We start from the raw sequence: 24,339 nt of genomic DNA, 5'->3' as shown, positions 1-24,339 counted from the left end.
GTATGGATTCGGGAGCAGAGTCTTACTCTTAAAGAAGAATCCCCACGATTCTTCTTACTGTCAAGTGTCAACTCAAAAAGAAGGAAGAGTGGGGGAGATAAGCGTGCTGCCGCCTCTACTGATACAGCCATGGAGGCAGCTCAGGCAGCAACCAGAGGCCATGCGTTAATATTAGTACTATGTTCCTTTGGCGTTTGTTTCGCTTGCAGGTGGTATCTACTGGAGCACCAAATGTTCTATGGGCCTAGAATCCATCACTGGTGTATAAACCCTCGGAATCAAGAGGCAAGGGATAGATTCAAACTTGCCTGCCTTACTATCCAAATCTCATTACACTACCTAGCGAATGCAAACCCAGTTCTAATTTGGTTAGCACGTTTAGTTTGTGTGCCTTCTTCAGCAGTCGGAGGTTGGTGCGTGACGTGGCCGCATGTGTGATCCCTGCATCTTTTATGGCGGTGGCTGATTTACTGATTGGCCAATCTCTACATGCTACGCTTTGGCGTATACTCTTACTTGCTTTTACAGGGTCGCTTTGTGGGCAAGAGCCTATTTATTGTCTACTTTAACAATGATTATCGTTACTTTACACGTATGCGATTTTGATTTTGTGTACATTTCTGCATTCATTATTTTCTCTTTCTTGCATTTTCTATCACTTTCACACTATTCAAATGGACCCTAACTCAGCACAAGGATATTTTAACAAGGGTCAATGGTCCCTTGTCCCTTGAGACTAGGCACATCGGACATTTTGGTATATATGACCTCTGCCCGAATGTGTACATAGACTTTCTGCAATATAACGGTGAGGAATTCGCTAACTCAGCACATCAATGCACGCTTTATTAAAGATAAATAACATTTTATAACATACTAAAAACAGCCTCATATAAATTAAACTCAGAAAAGCAAATGAATCCTCTTGATCACTACTTGCAAGGGGTGAATTTGCAACTGACTTTCCCATATCCAGCATTAGCCCTCATGAAACGCAAAGCCGTATGGAGAACGTGGCGCGTGGATCCCATCAGGGCCCAATTCGTGTCTTGGATCACACCGAGGGGATGAAATGGGAATTGAACACTGTTATAAGAGTTGAGGAGTGCAGTTGTGGCTTCCCTTAGGAGGGTTTTGTAAGGGTCCCCCCTGCCTTGAAGCCCTTTCCATAGTGACATGTCTGTCCCATATCTCTGGGCCGCAATCAGTCCGAAAACAACGGCTACTTTCATGTCCGGGCTCACTGCCTTCCAGTAGCATTTGTACTCTGGCATTGTCCAGTTCCTAACGATTCAACAAAAAGAGAGAGGGATAAAGAAACCATACGTTCAAAAATAAAGAAGAAGCAGCACAATTCAATAATCACTAGAGTAGTCATGGCGATGCTTTGTGTTGCGGAAACTAAGGATCAAACCAGAACACAAACACACACACAAACACAGAGACAAAGATTTACGTGGTTCCCCAAAATCGGGTACGTCCACGGGGGGCAGCCAGATTATATTTAGGAGGAGGAGGATTACAAATCACTCAAACTCAGACTCTCTCAAACTGATACAAAATCAGATACGTTTCTGATTTCCCACTCTCTGGTCTCTCACTCAAGAGAGATACAAAAACATGGAGCAAAGCTCGAATTTTATAGGCTGTGCAAACTTCACTGTTCATGGCCATGCGAGGATCAATGCAAATCCACGCCTGAGATTTTTCCTGATTTGAGCGTGGCTTGAGAAATCTTCATAGGCTGCCAATCTTTGACTTCAATCACCCACATGGGAGAATGAATTGCATTCAATGCAACCCACGCCAAATCTTCTGAGTAAATGCAAATCTGCATTTGTATAGGATGGAGCCAAAACATGGCCTCAAAAGTCAACAATCTCCACCTTGGCGACAATTCTCCAAGATCCGATGCTGCCCCCAATGCGCCCTTAGGCGCTCTGAACCGGAGAGATGTTGATCAAGTCCAAACAATGATTGAACTTGATCTCAGTAACAACCTTTGTCAACATATCAGCTGGGTTGTCTGCAGTGGCAATCTTTTCAAGCAATATGTCCCCTTCTTCTAGAATTTCCCGAACAAAGTGAAAACGGACATCTATATGCTTTGTCCTGGTATGGTGCACCTGATTCTTTGCCAAATGAATGGCACTCTGACTATCGCAATAGACATTGATGTGCTCCTGTTTGGCACCCAAATCACCAATCAAACCCTGCAACCAGATGGCTTCTTTTATGGCCTCAGTCACCGCCATATATTCAGCCTCCGTAGTAGATAGTGCAACCATGGACTGTAAAGTCGAACGCCAACTAACTGGTCCTCCTGCCATAGTGAAAACATAACCAGTAGTTGACCGCCTCTTATCCAGATCACCAGCGTAATCTGAATCTACATAACCAACTGCAAGCTGATCACCAAATTTCTGATCTCTCCCAAATTTTAGGCCAACATTAACTGTTCCCTGAATGTATCTGAGAATCCATTTCACGGCCTGCCAATGACCCTTTCCTGGATCATGCATATATCTGCTAACCATACTGACAGCGTGTGAAATATCGGGTCTGGTACATACCATTGCATACATCAAGGATCCCACAGCGTTGGCATACGGAACTTGGGCCATCTGTTTTCGTTCCGCATCAGTACGAGGTGACATCGAAGCGCTGAGCTTAAAGTGCGGGGCTAACGGTGTACTAACGGGTTTAGCTTTGCCATCTATGCCAAACCGTTGGAGTACAGTCTTCAGATACTGAGTCTGCGATAAGCAAACTGTGCCCTGCTTCCTGTTGCGCTGAATCTCCATCCCAATGACCTTCTTTGCTTCTCCAAGGTCTTTCATTTCGAATTCTGAACTCAGTTGTGCCTTCAACCGAGAAATCTCCACCTTGCTCTTAGATGCAATTAGCATATCATCAACATATAAGAGCAAATAGATAAAGGAACCATCCCGAAGTTTACGAAAGTAAACACAATGGTCAAAACTGCTGCGAGTATACCTCTGCGTAGCCATAAACTGATCAAATCTCTTGTACCATTGTCGTGGCGACTGCTTTAGGCCATATAGTGACTTGCGAAGACGGCAAGCCCAATTTTCCTTTCCAGAGACCTTGAAACCATCTGGTTGTGACATATAGATCTCTTCGTCCAAGTCGCCATGCAAAAATGCAGTCTTAACATCGAGTTGCTGTAACTCGAGGTCGTACTGCGCAACCAAAGATAATAGAATGCGAATCGATGCATGCTTCACCACTGGAGAGAAGACCTCATTGTAGTCAATCCCTTCGCGCTGAGCATAACCCTTTGCCACCAATCTGGCCTTATGTCTAACACCACCCTTGACCGAACTGTCCTCTTTGTTGGCGTAGACCCATTTGCATCCTATTGCTTTATTCCCTTTGGGAAGTGGTACCAGCTCCCAAGTCTTATTCTTGTGAAGAGAACTCATCTCCTCATTCATAGCCTGCTTCCATTGAGAACTGTCAGAACCTGAAACGGCCTCCCTATACGTATTCGGAACACCTGTGATAACCGGAAGGGCGTATGCAACCATACCATCATATCGGGCAGGTTTTCGAATCTCCCTCCTCGGACGGCTAGTAGCAATAGACTGTGATGGCGCTATAGCCTCGGGAACTGAAACATCATCAGACTCAGAACTCGAATCTGAAACATCACTGTGGTGCTCCTGTGGTGGCGAAATGGTAGGAACTTGAACTACAGGAACCTCTAGCTCCACCTGCTCTGACTGCTCCACCTGATCTGAACACCTTGGAATGGTGTTAACCTTTCGAGAGTTGGTTTGAAGCATGGCCGACTCATCGAAAGTAACATCTCGGCTGGTAATAATCTTCTTAGACTCCGGGCACCAGAGTCTATAGGCCTTTACTCCTGGAGTAAAGCCAACAAATATAGCCTTCCTAGCTCGAGGATCCAGCTTAGATTCTGTGACATGAAAATAAGCAGGACAACCAAATACATGCAGCCGATCGTAATCAATCGAAGATTGACCAAAGTATACCTCCATGGGAGTCCGTCCGCCAAGTGCCTCTGACGGTAGCCTGTTGATCAACTGACAGGCATAGGCGACTGCCTCTCCCCAAAATACTTTGCTCAAACCGGCGTTGGACAACATACACCGCACCTTAGTCACCAAAGTGCGGTTCATCCTCTCTGCAACTCCATTTTGCTGTGGAGTCTTCGCGGCGGTGAAATGTCGGACTATCCCCTCCTCCTGACAGATTTTGAGAAAGGGATCTGAAGTATACTCACCACCGTTGTCTGACCGAAGTACCTTGATTTTTCTGCCAGTCTGAGTCTCCACCCTCTGCTTCCAACGAAGGAAGGTGTCAAGGACCTCGTCCTTGCGTTTCATGGGATAAACCCATACTCTCCGTGAAAAATCATCAATAAACGTGACAAACCACCGTTTGCCACCAAAAGTTGCTGTCGTTGTGGGCCCCCAAACATCTGAATGAACATAATCCAGAATACCCTTCGTACGATGAACTGCGGTGCCAAATTTGACCCTGGTCTGTTTGCCCAGAACACAGTGCTCACAGAATCCAAACTTCCCTGTCTTGGCCCCCTTTAGGAGACCTTTCTTCACCAATCCTTGTAAAGCTTTCTCTCCGGCATGACCTAGGCGCATGTGCCAGAGTCGGGAAATGTCATCTGTAGCATCATCTGAGCTGCTGTTGGAGATGGCTACTCCTCCTGTAACTGTGCGCCCGTCGAGGAAGTATAAATTTCCCCTCCGAGTGCCTTTCAGGACCACTAATGCACCATGGGTTACTTTCAGGGCTCCACCTTCTAAAGTAATCTTGTAACCTTTTGCATCCAAGGTTCCAAGAGAAATCAAATTTTTCTTCAAATCCGGGACATACCGGACATCTGTCAAAAGCTTGGTTGTACCGTTGCGCAACTTGAGTCGGATTGTACCTATCCCCTGAGTTTTGCAGGCATTGTCGTTGCCCATCAAAACTACGCCACCGTCAATCTCCTGAAAGTTTGAGAACCAGTCCCGATGGGGACACATATGGTAGGTACATCCCGAGTCCAGAATCCATTCATCTGAATTCGTGTCTGATGAAACAATCAAGGCTGACGCCAAGTCGTCAACCTCTCCTCTTGCAACATTCGCTCGTTGTTGTTGTTGTTCCTTGATTTTGGGGCAATCCTTCTTCCAGTGCCCCGTTTCATGACAGTAAGCACACTCATCCTTTGCAATCTGCTTCCTGTCACTGGATTTCTGATTCCTTTCAGCTGATTTGCCTTTTGACCTGGACCTGGACTGTCTCCTCCCGGACTGTCTATTCCTCGATTCAGTCCTTCCCCTTACTGATAGTGCTGATGAAGAGGGATCTCGATGAACTTGTTGATCCTTCTTCCGTACCTCGTTGTTAATCAAAGTAGAGCAAACGTCATTAAAACGAATTTCATCTTTTCCATACAGTAAGGTAGTAACCAAGTGGTCATATGTATCAGGCAAAGAATTTATCAACAAAAGTGCCTTATCCTCATCGTCAATTTTAACATCAAGGTTTTGCAAATCGGCCAAAATTTTATTGAAACTATTTAGATGTTCGTTCATTGACGCACCTTGTTGATACTGAAAACGATACAGTCTCTTCTTCAGGTAGAGTCTGTTCTCTATGCTCTTCGTCATGTACTTGCTCTCTAATTTCTGCCACAACTCCTTGGCTGAATTTTCCCTCATGACGGAATACTTGATGTCTTTGGACAAACAAAGACGGATCGTGCCACAAGCTTGCCGATTAAGCTTGTCCCAATCGGAGGTGGACATATCCTCAGGACGATCCTCCAAAGTGAATTCCAAATCTTGTTGATTTAGAATATCCAAAACTTCGCATTGCCACATGCCGAAGTTAATTGTGCCATCGAACTTATCCACTTCGAATTTGGCATTCGAAACCGAGCTCCTCCTCATGTAGGAACTGACCGAGGGCTCGTCTGAAGTCTTCTTATCTGATGATTTGTCCATAGGTGTTGAAGAAACAACACTAGGGCTCTCCTCGTCGATGCTGGACATCCAACGAAGTCAAAAACGAGAGTTTTACCGCTGAAAATACTCCCAACAGATTTTTTCGGAACGGAAACTCGAAAAACGGGGCACGGGGTTGGATCTGGAACGTCGAGATAGTCAAAATCGACTACTCACGGGCGCAAAACGGAGTTCGGACGCCTCCGAAATCACAGAAAAAAAAATCTGGCAGTTTGACCATTGACCAGCACTGTACCGCTGACTGGACTGCCACGTCATCGTTGACCGGCTGACGTGGACAGTTGACCGATGACGTGTCACCAAAATGGGACCCTTCTTGCTGACGTGGCACCGCCACGTGTTCGCTGACGTGGCTGCTGACTGGGCCGCTGACTCATCGCCTAGTCAGCGTTGACTGCCCATGTGGCGTTGACCGGCACACGCTCTCCACACGCCAGCGTGTGCTCTCCGCGTGCCAGCGTGCGCTATCCACGCGCGTGCGCAGATCTGACGCGCTCCGCACGCCCCACCTTTGACCGGCGCGTGCTCGCTCCTCCGGCCACCTCCGGCGACGTTCCGACCACCGTTGTGATCGTCTCAACAATCCGAATTTGGGTCTTTGATCAAAAAAAAATTTCCGATCACTTTTCGGAACTGGGTTCTATCTGGACAGAACTCGCGGTGAACACGCCGCCGTCGAACGGAGCGTTCTGCTTCTGTGGTGCTCGGTTCGCGACGGGCCTTGGTGCGTTGGAATCGTCTCGGAGAGACGCACGAGACTCAGTGATCAAACTGAGTTTTTGATCAGAATTCCGTTACTATAATTTTCTGGACAGAAACGGAAAACAGAGCCGAAACAGAGTTTGTGTTCTTGGTAACCAAATGCTCTGATACCAATTGTTGCGGAAACTAAGGATCAAACCAGAACACAAACACACACACAAACACAGAGACAAAGATTTACGTGGTTCCCCAAAATCGGGTACGTCCACGGGGGGCAGCCAGATTATATTTAGGAGGAGGAGGATTACAAATCACTCAAACTCAGACTCTCTCAAACTGATACAAAATCAGATACGTTTCTGATTTCCCACTCTCTGGTCTCTCACTCAAGAGAGATACAAAAACATGGAGCAAAGCTCGAATTTTATAGGCTGTGCAAACTTCACTGTTCATGGCCATGCGAGGATCAATGCAAATCCACGCCTGAGATTTTTCCTGATTTGAGCGTGGCTTGAGAAATCTTCATAGGCTGCCAATCTTTGACTTCAATCACCCACATGGGAGAATGAATTGCATTCAATGCATGGGAATGCCTTGTTTATGCCTTGTATTCTTTAGTCCCACATTGGTTAACTATGTTGCTCCTATTTATGTAGCCTATTATAAATAGGGCTTTTGGGGAACTTCTATGGTATCCTTTTGGGGCTGTCATATTGGTGGCCTTTCTAGACGAGTTACGGATCATTGCCGGCTCTTTGTATCTCTTCTTCACGTTGGTTAGTGAATCCTCTCTCTCCTCGCCCGTGGACGTACCCAATTTGGGGAACCACGTATATCTTGTGTCTTTGTGATTTCTTGTTTAGTTTTCAATTTCTCGTTCTTAGCTTGCATTCATAGCGTTCGTTACAACAAACTGGTATCAGAGCCTTAGGTTGCAAAAACTAGGGTTTCGTTTCCGATTGTGGCTATGGCGGCTAAATTCGAGATTGCGAAGTTTGATGGGCAGAGCAGCAGTTTCAGTCTTTGGAGAGTAAAGATGAAGGCTCTGTTAACCCAACAAGGATTGCACAAGGCTTTGTTAGGCAAGACTAGTTCTGGAATCAAAGAGGAAGATTGGGATGATATGGATGCCAAAGCTCTAAGTTCTATTCAGTTGAGTCTGGCAGATGACGTTCTTCGCGAGGTGGAAGAAGAAACTTCAGCAGCAGGAATTTGGCTGAAGTTGGAAGGCATATATATGACGAAGTCGCTCACCAACAGGTTATATCTCAAACAACGTCTTTATACATTTCGTATGCGAGAAGGTATACCTGTTAAAGATCATTTAGACGAGTTCAACCGTATTATTATGGATCTGAAAAATATTGATAGTAAAATTGAGGATGAGGACCAAGCCCTAATTTTGCTATGTTCTTTACCACTTTCGTATGAGCACTTTGTTACAACCCTATTGTATGGCAAAGACACGATATCCATGGAGGATGTTAAGGCCAGCCTATATTCGAAAGAATTGAGGAAAAAAGTGTCAGGTGAGGGTGATGCCCATGCGGAGGGTTTATTTGTTAGGGGAAGAACAACAGAAAGGGTGGAGTCGAGTAATAGGGGAAGATCCAAGTCATCAGGTAAGAAGAAGGGAAAGTGTAATTATTGCAAGAAACCCGGGCACTGGAAAAGTGACTGTTTAAAACTCAAAGAGAAGGAAAAAGAAGACCAGAAAGGGGGTAAAGTAATTGCTGGAATTGCTGAAAGTTCAGATGAGTCAGATAATGTGTTATCAGTTACAGAGGGCGATTCTCGCTCTAATACCGAGTGGATTCTAGATTCTGGATGTTCATACCATATGTGTCCGCATAGAGAGTGGTTTTCTACTTATGAGGCGGTCAATGGTGGTACAGTTTTGATGGGCAACAACATGGCCTGTAAGACTGTTGGTTCAGGAACGATTCAGCTTAGGATGCATGACGGTATTGTTAGGACTTTATCTGAGGTTCGACATGTTCCGGATTTGAAGAAAAATCTTATATCCCTGGGTGCTCTTGATTCTCATGGTTGCAAATTCCTCGGTGAAGGTGGAGTTTTGAAAGTCTCAAGGGGTGCATTAGTACTGATGAAGGGTCAAAAGCGTGGTAACCTTTATACACTCCAGGGCAGTACAGTTTTAGGTGCTGCAGCAACGGTTGCTTCATCCAAGGTTTCAGATTCAGACTTGACTCGTTTGTGGCATATGCGCCTTGGGCATATGAGCGAGAGGGGGATGACGGTTTTGAGCAAACAGGGTTTGCTATGTGGCCAGAAAATTGAGAAGCTGGATTTCTGTGAGCATTGTGTTTACGGCAAGCAGTGCAGGGTAAAATTCAGTACAGCTGTTCATCGCACCAAAGGCACGGTGGATTATTTTCACTCGGATCTTTGGGGTCCCGCAGAGGTAACTTCTAAAGGTGGTTTTCGATATTTTATGAGTATTATAGATGATTTCTCTCGTAAAGTTTGGGTGTATATGTTGAAACATAAGAGTGACGCCTTTAATACATTCAAACAGTTTAAAACTTTGATTGAGAATCAGACTGGTAAGAAAATAAAACGTTTGAGAACTGACAATGGTATGGAGTTTTGTCTTGGTGAGTTTGATAGGTTCTGCAGTGATGAGGGCATTGTGAGGCATCACACAGTGAGAAAAACCCCTCAGCAGAATGGTGTGGCTGAACGAATGAACAGGACTCTTTTGGAGAAGGCACGTTGTATGTTGTCCAATTCCGGATTGGGCAAAGAATTTTGGGCTGAAGCCGTTTCCACAACATGCTATTTGGTGAACAGGTCTCCGTCGACTGCTATTGAGTGTAAGACTCCGTTTGAGGTATGGTCAGGTCATCCGGCTGATTATTCTGTGTTGCGTGTTTTTGGGTGTCCAGCTTACGCTCATGTCAATGAGGGTAAATTGGAGCCACGGGCCAAGAAGTGTATTTTCTTGGGTTATGCAGCAGGTGTCAAAGGGTACAGGTTGTGGTGCTCTGATGATTTGAAGTTTTTGATCAGTAGGGATGTGACTTTTGATGAAAATTATCTGATTAAGGGGTCTAAGCAGGTTGATGATACAGTTCAGGAACATAGTGTTCCAAAGCAGGTGGAGTTTATGGGTGAATCTTTCGACTCAGGGAAGAAGCATATTGAGAAGCCAATTGAAGAGGAGTTCAAGAGTTCAGACACAGAGGTTGATGCGTTAGTTGAGCAACCACGCACTATTGCTAAAGATAGGCCAAGGAGGGAGATTCGGCCTCCTGAAAGGTATTCGGCTTATTCTGAGATGGTGGCCTATGCTTTATCAGTTGCTGAGACAGTTGAGTATGAAGAGCCTTCCAGCTATACGGAAGCTATTTCGAGCACTGAGTCTGCACAGTGGTTTGTTGCTATGAATGAGGAGATTGAGTCTCTTCAGAAGAATCAGACATGGGAGTTAGTAGAACCGCTGAAAGGGAAGAGGATTGTTGGATGCAAGTGGATCTTCAAGCGCAAACCAGGTATTCCAGGGGTAGAAGACGCTCGGTTTAAAGCTCGGCTAGTGGCGAAAGGATACAGCCAGAAGGAGGGTGTTGATTACAATGAGGTATTTTCACCAGTTGTAAAACATAGTTCCATTCGCACTATACTTGCTATTGTTGCATGTTATGATCTTGAGTTAGAGCAACTTGATGTCAAAACTGCGTTTTTGCACGGCGAGCTTGAAGAACAGATTTATATGCGTCAGCCTGAGGGATTTGTTGTTTCTGGTAAGGAGGATCACGTTTGTTTACTTCGTAAGTCTTTGTATGGCCTCAAACAATCCCCTAGGCAGTGGTATAAGCGGTTTGATACTTTTATGATAAGCCAGTCATATTCTAGGAGTGAGTATGACAGTTGTGTGTATTTTCGAAAACTTTCAGATGGTTCATTTGTTTATCTACTGTTGTATGTTGATGATATGCTTATTGCTGCCAAGAGTGTATCAGAAATCAACAGGTTGAAACAACAGTTAGGTGGTGAATTTGAGATGAAAGATTTGGGTGCAGCAAAACGTATTTTGGGTATGGAGATTTGCAGAGATCGAGTAGCTGGCAAACTATTTTTGAATCAGAAGTCTTATGTTCTTAAAGTGCTTGAGCGCTTTGCCATGCAGAACTCGAAGCCAGTCAGTACCCCTTTGGCAGCACACTTTCGACTTTCAGCTGAGTTGTCACCACAGTCGGAGGATGAGGAGAAGTATATGTCTCAGGTTCCATATTCGTGCGCAGTTGGGAGCCTTATGTACGCCATGGTATGTACTCGTCCTGATATTTCACATGCAGTTAGTGTCGTTAGTCGTTATATGGGGCGTCCAGGAAAGGCACATTGGGAGGCTGTGAAATGGATACTACGGTATTTGTGCGGAACTGCAGGTGTTGGTCTATTGTTTGGGATTGTCAATTCTGGTGATCATGCTGTTGGTTATGTTGATTCGGATTTTGCCGGTGACCACGATAAGAGGAGGTCTCTGACAGGTTATGTCTTTACTCTGTCCGGAAGTGCCATTAGTTGGAAAGCTACTTTACAGGCTACAGTTGCGCTGTCTACAACAGAAGCGGAGTATATGGCCATTGCTGAAGCTGTGAAGGAGGCATTGTGGATGAGAGGTTTGCTTTGTGAGCTTGGTCTTACACAGGGTGTGAGTTCAGTATTTTGTGATTCGCAGAGTGCTATACATTTGACTAAAAATCTGATGTATCATGAGAGGACCAAGCATATCGATGTCAGGTATCACTTCGTTCGGGATATCATCTCACAGAAGCAAGTTGAGGTGAAGAAAGTGGGTACGGCAGATAACCCAGCAGATATGTTGACTAAACCGGTTCCGGTTGCCAAGTTCAAGCATTGCTTGGGCTTGCTTGGTATTTGCAGTTGATCGCCCCTCGGGGGCATTTGGCGAGTGAGAGGTTAGAAGGGGATAGCTATATTTGGTGATTTGGTTCGGTGGAATTCAAGTCAAGGTGGAGAATTGTTGGGAATGCCTTGTTTATGCCTTGTATTCTTTAGTCCCACATTGGTTAACTATGTTGCTCCTATTTATGTAGCCTATTATAAATAGGGCTTTTGGGGAACTTCTATGGTATCCTTTTGGGGCTGTCATATTGGTGGCCTTTCTAGACGAGTTACGGATCATTGCCGGCTCTTTGTATCTCTTCTTCACGTTGGTTAGTGAATCCTCTCTCTCCTCGCCCGTGGACGTACCCAATTTGTATCTCTCTGGTCTCTCACTCAAGAGAGATACAAAAAACATGGAGCAAAGCTCGAATTTTATAGGCTGTGCAAACTTCACTGTTCATGGCCATGCGAGGATCAATGCAAATCCACGCCTGAGATTTTTCCTGATTTGAGCGTGGCTTGAGAAATCTTCATAGGCTGCCAATCTTTGACTTCAATCACCCACATGGGAGAATGAATTGCATTCAATGCAACCCACGCCAAATCTTCTGAGTAAATGCAAATCTGCATTTGTATAGGATGGAGCCAAAACATGGCCTCAAAAGTCAACAATCTCCACCTTGGCGACAATTCTCCAAGATCCGATGCTGCCCCCAATGCGCCCTTAGGCGCTCTGAACCGGAGAGATGTTGATCAAGTCCAAACAATGATTGAACTTGATCTCAGTAACAACCTTTGTCAACATATCAGCTGGGTTGTCTGCAGTGGCAATCTTTTCAAGCAATATGTCCCCTTCTTCTAGAATTTCCCGAACAAAGTGAAAACGGACATCTATATGCTTTGTCCTGGTATGGTGCACCTGATTCTTTGCCAAATGAATGGCACTCTGACTATCGCAATAGACATTGATGTGCTCCTGTTTGGCACCCAAATCACCAATCAAACCCTGCAACCAGATGGCTTCTTTTATGGCCTCAGTCACCGCCATATATTCAGCCTCCGTAGTAGATAGTGCAACCATGGACTGTAAAGTCGAACGCCAACTAACTGGTCCTCCTGCCATAGTGAAAACATAACCAGTAGTTGACCGCCTCTTATCCAGATCACCAGCGTAATCTGAATCTACATAACCAACTGCAAGCTGATCACCAAATTTCTGATCTCTCCCAAATTTTAGGCCAACATTAACTGTTCCCTGAATGTATCTGAGAATCCATTTCACGGCCTGCCAATGACCCTTTCCTGGATCATGCATATATCTGCTAACCATACTGACAGCGTGTGAAATATCGGGTCTGGTACATACCATTGCATACATCAAGGATCCCACAGCGTTGGCATACGGAACTTGGGCCATCTGTTTTCGTTCCGCATCAGTACGAGGTGACATCGAAGCGCTGAGCTTAAAGTGCGGGGCTAACGGTGTACTAACGGGTTTAGCTTTGCCATCTATGCCAAACCGTTGGAGTACAGTCTTCAGATACTGAGTCTGCGATAAGCAAACTGTGCCCTGCTTCCTGTTGCGCTGAATCTCCATCCCAATGACCTTCTTTGCTTCTCCAAGGTCTTTCATTTCGAATTCTGAACTCAGTTGTGCCTTCAACCGAGAAATCTCCACCTTGCTCTTAGATGCAATTAGCATATCATCAACATATAAGAGCAAATAGATAAAGGAACCATCCCGAAGTTTACGAAAGTAAACACAATGGTCAAAACTGCTGCGAGTATACCTCTGCGTAGCCATAAACTGATCAAATCTCTTGTACCATTGTCGTGGCGACTGCTTTAGGCCATATAGTGACTTGCGAAGACGGCAAGCCCAATTTTCCTTTCCAGAGACCTTGAAACCATCTGGTTGTGACATATAGATCTCTTCGTCCAAGTCGCCATGCAAAAATGCAGTCTTAACATCGAGTTGCTGTAACTCGAGGTCGTACTGCGCAACCAAAGATAATAGAATGCGAATCGATGCATGCTTCACCACTGGAGAGAAGACCTCATTGTAGTCAATCCCTTCGCGCTGAGCATAACCCTTTGCCACCAATCTGGCCTTATGTCTAACACCACCCTTGACCGAACTGTCCTCTTTGTTGGCGTAGACCCATTTGCATCCTATTGCTTTATTCCCTTTGGGAAGTGGTACCAGCTCCCAAGTCTTATTCTTGTGAAGAGAACTCATCTCCTCATTCATAGCCTGCTTCCATTGAGAACTGTCAGAACCTGAAACGGCCTCCCTATACGTATTCGGAACACCTGTGATAACCGGAAGGGCGTATGCAACCATACCATCATATCGGGCAGGTTTTCGAATCTCCCTCCTCGGACGGCTAGTAGCAATAGACTGTGATGGCGCTATAGCCTCGGGAACTGAAACATCATCAGACTCAGAACTCGAATCTGAAACATCACTGTGGTGCTCCTGTGGTGGCGAAATGGTAGGAACTTGAACTACAGGAACCTCTAGCTCCACCTGCTCTGACTGCTCCACCTGATCTGAACACCTTGGAATGGTGTTAACCTTTCGAGAGTTGGTTTGAAGCATGGCCGACTCATCGAAAGTAACATCTCGGCTGGTAATAATCTTCTTAGACTCCGGGCACCAGAGTCTATAGGCCTTTACTCCTGGAGTAAAGCCAACAAATATAGCCTTCCTAGCTCGAGGATCCAGCTTAGATTCTGTGACATGAAAATAAGCAGGACAACCAAATACATGCAGCCGATCGTAATCAATCGAAGATTGACCAAAGTATACCTCCATGGGAGTCCGTCCGCCAAGTGCCTCTGACGGTAGCCTGTTGATCAACTGACAGGCATAGGCGACTGCCTCTCCCCAAAATACTTTGCTCAAACCGGCGTTGGACAACATACACCGCACCTTAGTCACCAAAGTGCGGTTCATCCTCTCTGCAACTCCATTTTGCTGTGGAGTCTTCGCGGCGGTGAAATGTCGGACTATCCCCTCCTCCTGACAGATTTTGAGAAAGGGATCTGAAGTATACTCACCACCGTTGTCTGACCGAAGTACCTTGATTTTTCTGCCAGTCTGAGTCTCCACCCTCTGCTTCCAACGAAGGAAGGTGTCAAGGACCTCGTCCTTGCGTTTCATGGGATAAACCCATACTCTCCGTGAAAAATCATCAATAAACGTGACAAACCACCGTTTGCCACCAAAAGTTGCTGTCGTTGTGGGCCCCCAAACATCTGAATGAACATAATCCAGAATACCCTTCGTACGATGAACTGCGGTGCCAAATTTGACCCTGGTCTGTTTGCCCAGAACACAGTGCTCACAGAATCCAAACTTCCCTGTCTTGGCCCCCTTTAGGAGACCTTTCTTCACCAATCCTTGTAAAGCTTTCTCTCCGGCATGACCTAGGCGCATGTGCCAGAGTCGGGAAATGTCATCTGTAGCATCATCTGAGCTGCTGTTGGAGATGGCTACTCCTCCTGTAACTGTGCGCCCGTCGAGGAAGTATAAATTTCCCCTCCGAGTGCCTTTCAGGACCACTAATGCACCATGGGTTACTTTCAGGGCTCCACCTTCTAAAGTAATCTTGTAACCTTTTGCATCCAAGGTTCCAAGAGAAATCAAATTTTTCTTCAAATCCGGGACATACCGGACATCTGTCAAAAGCTTGGTTGTACCGTTGCGCAACTTGAGTCGGATTGTACCTATCCCCTGAGTTTTGCAGGCATTGTCGTTGCCCATCAAAACTACGCCACCGTCAATCTCCTGAAAGTTTGAGAACCAGTCCCGATGGGGACACATATGGTAGGTACATCCCGAGTCCAGAATCCATTCATCTGAATTCGTGTCTGATGAAACAATCAAGGCTGACGCCAAGTCGTCAACCTCTCCTCTTGCAACATTCGCTCGTTGTTGTTGTTGTTCCTTGATTTTGGGGCAATCCTTCTTCCAGTGCCCCGTTTCATGACAGTAAGCACACTCATCCTTTGCAATCTGCTTCCTGTCACTGGATTTCTGATTCCTTTCAGCTGATTTGCCTTTTGACCTGGACCTGGACTGTCTCCTCCCGGACTGTCTATTCCTCGATTCAGTCCTTCCCCTTACTGATAGTGCTGATGAAGAGGGATCTCGATGAACTTGTTGATCCTTCTTCCGTACCTCGTTGTTAATCAAAGTAGAGCAAACGTCATTAAAACGAATTTCATCTTTTCCATACAGTAAGGTAGTAACCAAGTGGTCATATGTATCAGGCAAAGAATTTATCAACAAAAGTGCCTTATCCTCATCGTCAATTTTAACATCAAGGTTTTGCAAATCGGCCAAAATTTTATTGAAACTATTTAGATGTTCGTTCATTGACGCACCTTGTTGATACTGAAAACGATACAGTCTCTTCTTCAGGTAGAGTCTGTTCTCTATGCTCTTCGTCATGTACTTGCTCTCTAATTTCTGCCACAACTCCTTGGCTGAATTTTCCCTCATGACGGAATACTTGATGTCTTTGGACAAACAAAGACGGATCGTGCCACAAGCTTGCCGATTAAGCTTGTCCCAATCGGAGGTGGACATATCCTCAGGACGATCCTCCAAAGTGAATTCCAAATCTTGTTGATTTAGAATATCCAAAACTTCGCATTGCCACATGCCGAAGTTAATTGTGCCATCGAACTTATCCACTTCGAATTTGGCATTCGAAACCGAGCTCCTCCTCATGTAGGAACTGACCGAGGGCTCGTCTGAAGTCTTCTTATCTGATGATTTGTCCATAGGTGTTGAAGAAACAACACTAGGGCTCTCCTCGTCGATGCTGGACATCCAACGAAGTCAAAAACGAGAGTTTTACCGCTGAAAATACTCCCAACAGATTTTTTCGGAACGGAAACTCGAAAAACGGGGCACGGGGTTGGATCTGGAACGTCGAGATAGTCAAAATCGACTACTCACGGGCGCAAAACGGAGTTCGGACGCCTCCGAAATCACAGAAAAAAAATCTGGCAGTTTGACCATTGACCAGCACTGTACCGCTGACTGGACTGCCACGTCATCGTTGACCGGCTGACGTGGACAGTTGACCGATGACGTGTCACCAAAATGGGACCCTTCTTGCTGACGTGGCACCGCCACGTGTTCGCTGACGTGGCTGCTGACTGGGCCGCTGACTCATCGCCTAGTCAGCGTTGACTGCCCATGTGGCGTTGACCGGCACACGCTCTCCACACGCCAGCGTGTGCTCTCCGCGTGCCAGCGTGCGCTATCCACGCGCGTGCGCAGATCTGACGCGCTCCGCACGCCCCACCTTTGACCGGCGCGTGCTCGCTCCTCCGGCCACCTCCGGCGACGTTCCGACCACCGTTGTGATCGTCTCAACAATCCGAATTTGGGTCTTTGATCAAAAAAAAATTTCCGATCACTTTTCGGAACTGGGTTCTATCTGGACAGAACTCGCGGTGAACACGCCGCCGTCGAACGGAGCGTTCTGCTTCTGTGGTGCTCGGTTCGCGACGGGCCTTGGTGCGTTGGAATCGTCTCGGAGAGACGCACGAGACTCAGTGATCAAACTGAGTTTTTGATCAGAATTCCGTTACTATAATTTTCTGGACAGAAACGGAAAACAGAGCCGAAACAGAGTTTGTGTTCTTGGTAACCAAATGCTCTGATACCAATTGTTGCGGAAACTAAGGATCAAACCAGAACACAAACACACACACAAACACAGAGACAAAGATTTACGTGGTTCCCCAAAATCGGGTACGTCCACGGGGGGCAGCCAGATTATATTTAGGAGGAGGAGGATTACAAATCACTCAAACTCAGACTCTCTCAAACTGATACAAAATCAGATACGTTTCTGATTTCCCACTCTCTGGTCTCTCACTCAAGAGAGATACAAAAAACATGGAGCAAAGCTCGAATTTTATAGGCTGTGCAAACTTCACTGTTCATGGCCATGCGAGGATCAATGCAAATCCACGCCTGAGATTTTTCCTGATTTGAGCGTGGCTTGAGAAATCTTCATAGGCTGCCAATCTTTGACTTCAATCACCCACATGGGAGAATGAATTGCATTCAATGCAACCCACGCCAAATCTTCTGAGTAAATGCAAATCTGCATTTGTATAGGATGGAGCCAAAACATGGCCTCAAAAGTCAACAATAAATCTGCATTTGTATAGGATGGAGCCAAAACATGGCCTCAAAAGTCAACACTTTGGTGTCTATAAAAACGGGCATGAGATTCTGTCTCGAAAATTTTGTCCAACATTACTTGCACGTTCATGCTTTGAGATTTGAGTTTTTCAAGATTTTTACCACATTGAAGCTGGAGTGCATTCAAATAGAAGACAAATCTTTAGACGACGGGTAAACTCTTCCAACTCTTTTGAATGACCGAAGTCCAACCAAGTAACTTGTTCATTTGCAAGAGACTTGCCATCTCTTTTGACCTCCACACTTAGGCAATTCATTTCAAGTGATTCGATTCGAAGAAGTTCTTTCAAAAAATTCTTTCAAGTGATTGCCCTTTTGTCTGCATTCATCTGATTTAGTGAAGAAGAAGGCCCACGTTACCAAGTTCTGAATTCGAGGGGTGGAAATGAAATATGGGCTGCTCTTAATTTGCTCAATCAAATCATTTAATCATTTAATTCTTGAAAAATTCAACTTACTTGTATGGACAAGCAGAAGCTTCAAAGAATGTCATCGGTGGCATTGGAGGCAGTGGCGGCATTGGTGGCAGTCGAGGCATTGGCGGCAATCGAGGCATTGGCGGCAGTCGAGGCACCGGTGGTCTATCCACCGGTGAAGGTGTAACTGGGGTTACTGGTGCCGGCACGGGGGTGGAAGACCTTGAGCAAAAGGACATGGGTTGAGCAGGCTCAGAAAGCAGAGGTTCCACAGAAAACATTTCCGTATCAAACATCCTGAACATGATCCTTAGGTTCTTGGGTGGACCAGCCGCCGCCCCGCACCCCGCTCCGCTGCCCGAAACCCTGGCATAACAACCACTCAAGTCAGGGGTGCCCTCAAACGTCATGGCATAGTTTCCAAACCAATTTGTAGTCTCTTCTTTCCACATTGTGATTTGCCCATTGCTGTCAGCACAGGCCACTGCTACTTTCCTTCCTGCACAAGTTCTGCTGTTAATTTCTTGGGCCTCCTAACTCAAATAAGTAATAAATACTTATTTTTTAAATTAAAAGTAATATATTGTGAGAAAATGACTTATCTCGTAAAACAGAAAATAAGCACTCAAAAAATAATAATCTATTCTAGTCCCAACACAATCAATCAGGATGGGTATCAAACTCATCTTCATAGGATTTAAATCAATAATCGGACAGTACAACTGCAGCTGCGACTGTTGGGTCAATTGGCCTAGTCGATCTCATTACTCTATATGCAAATGCTACTACATAATTAGAGGGGAAAACGTAATTTTACTGAGAATTTGAAAGTACACTCTACTTGGTTTGAATCTATACCCACATACTATCCCTTTTGAAAAAAAAAATCTGGGTGCCTAGAATTATTGTTACTCAATTCAACAAAACGTGTGGAGACTCAAAATTCTTTCTGAATGCCTGGACTCGAAATTGAAATGTACAAGGATTAGGGAAGCAATGCAGACCCAAATCTCGAAAAGCATTTGTAGACATTTTTGTGGGTCTGCACTCATTGCTCCAAAGATATTTTTATTATGTAAAAAAGAGCGAGAGGTAGATCTGATCACCTCTGAGGGGATAATCAAAGAGTGAAATCTGGCCATCTTTGCATTGGTCACAGAAGACAGTGCCAGTGACCATAGCATCTCCTTGAGCTCCATGAATGGCTGCAGCAGCAAGCAGAAAAGCTGCAAACAAGATCTTGAGTGGCCAACCCATGAAACTTGTGAAGCTTTTAAGAGAGAGAAACAGAGTATGGCAAGCCAGAGAGAGAAATGTGAATGAGCACTTACATGAGGGCTGAGGAGTGATAAATATAGAACCAAATGCATAGCTAACTCTCAACTGTCTCCATTTATTAGGTGTGCAAAGAAAAGGCCGTCTGATAAAAGAACCCTTTGTTTTTAGCGTACGGAAGAAACTCTCATTTAAGGACTTTGATGAAAAACCCTGCAACCTTAACAGGACCAGCCGACCTTTCACACCCCATCACAGACTCATCTTGTGTTTGTAGAATTGCCAGAGGAGTTTGGCTTACTACTGCAGCAGCTGGCTGGGTACACTTTTATATGGAATGCTCATTGCTGCCAGTAAAGTTCTGATCATTTTAGAGTATTTAGGTCCCTTCTGCTAACAACTTTTTTCTTTTTCTTTTTTTTTTTGTCTTTATTCAAATTTTTTTCATGCTTGTTAATTTTGCACCAAACTTTTTCGACTTATTGATTCGTCTCGACGAGAGAAATCGGAAAAGTAATTTTTTTTTACTTTTACCCAAATATTTTGAATAAGAACCACTTTCTAGCAAAAAAACCAACAATTGGTTGCAGATCTTGGTCATTTTACTCATCTTCACGAGTGTGATTGTATGGGTCCGGATCTAGCGTCTAATTTCATGCGGCTTTTCTTTGTATTTTGTTCTTTTGGTTGTTGTATTTTGTTTGGTTGTTTTCATTGTACTTTGTGTTCATATTATTATTACAAGAATGATCTTGTTCGTAAAAAAAAAAAGGGTATAATTTCAAGATAAATGTGTCCCGAAAGTAAATTGATTGATATTCGTTTAACATGATTTTCTCATACTTGATGTCTTCGATGATCTCTAAAAGATCATTGTCCCAATCATCGAGATAGGCCGAAAACAACCCATAAAAAGCCCTAACAAAATGGTCGAGTCACAGGATTTAATGGGTTCTTTCTGGCCTACTCCGAAGGTTGTGAAAAGTATGCAGGTCATGAATTTCATTCTTCTTTCCCGTGTTTGGATAATTAGGTTTTCCTTTCTCCTTTAATTAATTAAGAAGAACGAGTGTTAAAGGTGTTTGTGCGCTTAAAATTAATTTGAAGGAATTGTGTTGGTTGTTCCCACAGTTAGCTTTTCGAGTCACAGGTCTCGAAGTTTTGATGACAAATTAATGCGAAGATGACACAAATGCAATTGTATTATTGCATTAATTGAGAATCTGAAACAACTGTTTTCCTATGATGATGAAAAACAAAAATAGAGATTAAGGATTCCTCCATGACATGTTTCATTGATTACATCGTACTAACAAAGTTCTCTTATTAATGATCAAAGATTTAATTCTGCGCTGGCTTCATTTTTATTATTACAGCAATGGTTTGCTTTAGCATCCCAATTGTCCGCATACAAAAAATTTCATCCACCATATTCTCGATGCAACATCTGATCGAATAATCATCTAAGTGAAACAAATCACTCAATTTTCTTCCGTTTACGTGTAGTAGATTTTAGAACAGCTCCTCCTATAACCAAATTTATGATACCGTGTTAATTACTACTAGACTAATAATTTTATTATTCAAAATCTTAAAGTTGTAGCAAATAAACTCGATTACAAACCAGGGAGAAGGGCTTGTCTTATTGGCAACATTTCATACTTAGGATGTGAATTGTGTGAGTCACCTTTTCCTCACCTACCATCTTTCTGAAGCTGCATGTCCATTTATTCTTTTGTAATAATACATGTTTAGATTCTGTTGGACATTTCATTTGGGGTTCAAACTAAATTAAATTAATGGAAGACGACTTTAATTTTGTTTGGACTAAAATTTTTGGGTTCTTCTTGTCAATGTGAATTGGAAAAGGCAAAAAGACATTGGAATTGAAGCCAAACCTATCAAAAGTTTAGAGAATATAAATAAGCCTAAACAACTAAGCTTTTACTCATTTTGTGGTGCCCGCTCGGAGGGTCGTCCATTTTGGTTTTGGACGGCTCGGATCTGGAGAGAGAAAGAGAAAAGAGAGTGGTGGAATGAGAGGAGAGAGAGAGTTTCAATCTGAGCCATCCAACACACTTTTGGACAGTCCGAATGGGCTGCGCGGGCACTATGTGGTACCCATCCGTCACCGAAAAATTTCTCACAAAGAAGCCAGACGCGTGTTCCTGCATGTTTTCAAAATCACAAGACGTGTATGGCTTTATTATTTTTCTACTACCCTTATTAGCAGTAGTTAGCCGTTGAAGTTGGTGGAAAGCATTAATGGTGACTGAAGAGAGATCTACTACTACTAGGAGAATCTTAAGGGAAACGAAGAAAACCAAAGCCCTCAAGAGTTCTCGACAGATGGATCAATGTAGAGAGCTGCTATTCCCCCCTCCCCTGACACACACCCCTCCCGGCCCCACCACCCCTTTTCCGGAATTACCCCGCCCCTTTCTCTCTCTCTCTTTCTTCCTTTTCTTCTTTCTTTCATTACAGTTTCTTTCTTTCTTTCTTTCTTTTCCTTTGCTTTCCAGTTTAATTTTTTTTTTTTCATTTTATTTCTTTTTCTTTCTTTCTAGTTTGAATTTTTTTTTCTCTTTAATAATAGGTTCTAATTCTAGGCTTTGTAAAGTAATTAAGAAAAAAAAAAGTGTTTCAATTGATCATGTTTATACGACTGTTTTTTTTTTTTGTCCTTTATAGATTAAAAAATATAGTTACGAAAATAAGTATTTCAATTTTCAATCCGTTTGAATAAGTGCAAAGATGCTATTTTTTCTGATCATTTCATCCTAAATGGTCGTAATAAATTTTTGGTTCCAAAGCCTTTTAATGGACATTTTAAGAGAGTCTTAGAACTAAAAAATAAGTCTTAGGGTGTTTTGTTGAAAGGCCTTAAAAAGATATGAGTAATTAAATAAAGAAATAAATTAAAATAATATGATCAGAATAAAAAAATCTTCACACCCGTTCAAACGCATTAAAAATTGAAGCACTTAATTTTTTAACCATATTTTTTAATATATATAAACGGTCTAAAAAAATTAAGTGCTTAAATTTTCGCTCCGTTTGAATAAGTGCAAAGATCTTGTCAATATAATCAGAATAACAAGATCTTTTCACCGATTCAAATGGAGGGAAAATTTGAGCACTTAATTTTTTTTAGACCGTTTATATATTAAAAAATATGGTTAAAAAATTAGGTACTTCAATTTTTAATGCGTTTGAACAGGTGTGAAGATCTTTTTATTTTGATCATATTATTCTAAAGAGACATAATCAAATTTTGTCTCTAAAGCTCTCATAATTACGTTTCTGCTCTATAGGATTGCAAATTGATGGTGCGAATTTTTTTTTAACCCAAACGTCGCCGTTTGGGGTAGCAGAGCCCAGACCAATTAAAATGGCGGAGAGAGGTAATTAAAAGGGCTGAGGGAGGGTAAAAGAGGAAAAAGGATGTGGGACCGGGAGGGGTGTGGTGTCAGGGGGGGTGGGAAAAGCAATTTACATCAATGTATCATCAACCTTTTCATGCTCCAAAAGTCTTCTAATTTACTGCCAAGAAAAGAATAGTCACGAGATATGCATTGATGTGAATAAAATTGCCACACTTTCGAATGTAAAACAGAGTATGGATTTTCCGCTTGACCAAAAAAAAAAAACAGAGTATGGGGAAAGGTTGCCGAGTGAAAGGTCGGTGGTCCAAGAAATGGAGACTTAATGAGGAGGACGACCGTCCGAACATGGTCTGATCCCCCACCCCACATCAGATTTCTTTGATTTTCTCTCTTCGTAACGAGAAATTTTTGGGTGCTGAGCGGGCCAAACAACACATCCGGGCTGTTCATTTCAGTTTTGGACGGCTCGGATTTGGAAAGAGAAAGAGGAGAGAGAAAGTGGTGGGGTGAGAGGAGAAAAGAGATAGGGTTTCAATCTGGGCCGTCTAACATAGTTTGGACAGCCCGGATGCGCTGCCCAGGCACCACATGGTACCCACCCGACATCCAAAAATTTCCCCTTGATTACGTGTTACACTGTCGCATGTCATTTTACACACTAATTTAGTATCATTCTATTTTAGGCAATTTAGGATGTCTTGACCAATTTAAACCCACCTCAATTAATCCGTAGAGAGCCAATTCCAACTTCCATTAAGCGGCCAATTTAAGCCACTTATTAACTTGGACTGACTACTCAAGAATTGACCATGTCATTTTACAAGAGATTTTGACCATGTCCCTGCGACCAAAGAGGAAGCAAATTCTGAGACTCGGACCACTTGGATTTAAACAAGCTCACGAATTTTGGGTTTTGCAGATTATATCAAGCATGAGACCCGAGTTCACTTTAGGAATTAGGATGATAGTATCTGCGACCCGAAACAGCCAAGCAAAATTTAGGTCCAACCCAATACAAGCAGCTTACAGCCACAGCAATATTTTTACCCCCTGTTTGGAACTTGACGAAAACAAAAGAAAACAGCACCATTATCATCGTTCCACTGTGCCACCGTGTATGAGGTTTGGCAACGTCTTGCCAACAAAAGGAATTCTGTGAGCTCAAAAAGCCAAAGACTTGGCTTTGGGGAGAAAATAATAAGTGTTTGGCTTAGAGAGGAGAAAGAACACAAGGCCATCAACAATCTCATAGCAGGATAATCACAAAGCATAGCCGGACACCTTCTTGATAATTCATCAAATAACCAAAAAAAAAAAAAAAAACCAAGCATAATCGATGTACAATGTTCAAGATTCAATTCTCAACAAGTCACTTCACAGCAGGAGGGAAAGAAGAAAGAAAATATGAAGGATTGTTCTAACACACGATA

The 24,339-nt window shown here is 43.7% G+C and overlaps 1 protein-coding gene across 1 annotated transcript; it reads right to left on the bottom strand.

The window, feature by feature from the left end:
- Positions 1–816: 816 nt before the first annotated feature.
- LOC131308048 (uncharacterized) lies at positions 817–19,609 on the bottom strand. Its single transcript, XM_058334856.1, has 3 exons — positions 19,355–19,609; positions 18,291–18,747; positions 817–1,284 (listed from the first exon to the last, which is right to left on the bottom strand). Exons 1-3 carry the CDS (start codon positions 19,503–19,505, stop codon positions 933–935), a joined length of 960 nt encoding a protein of 319 aa, XP_058190839.1. The 5' UTR covers positions 19,506–19,609; the 3' UTR covers positions 817–932.
- Positions 19,610–24,339: the final 4,730 nt, after the last annotated feature.

Source organism: Rhododendron vialii, chromosome 11a, assembly GCF_030253575.1.
Source record: "Rhododendron vialii isolate Sample 1 chromosome 11a, ASM3025357v1".
Lineage (NCBI taxonomy): Eukaryota > Viridiplantae > Streptophyta > Magnoliopsida > Ericales > Ericaceae > Rhododendron > Rhododendron vialii.
Note: the sequence above shows the minus strand (reverse complement) of the source record. Positions and strands in the feature narration are given on the sequence as shown.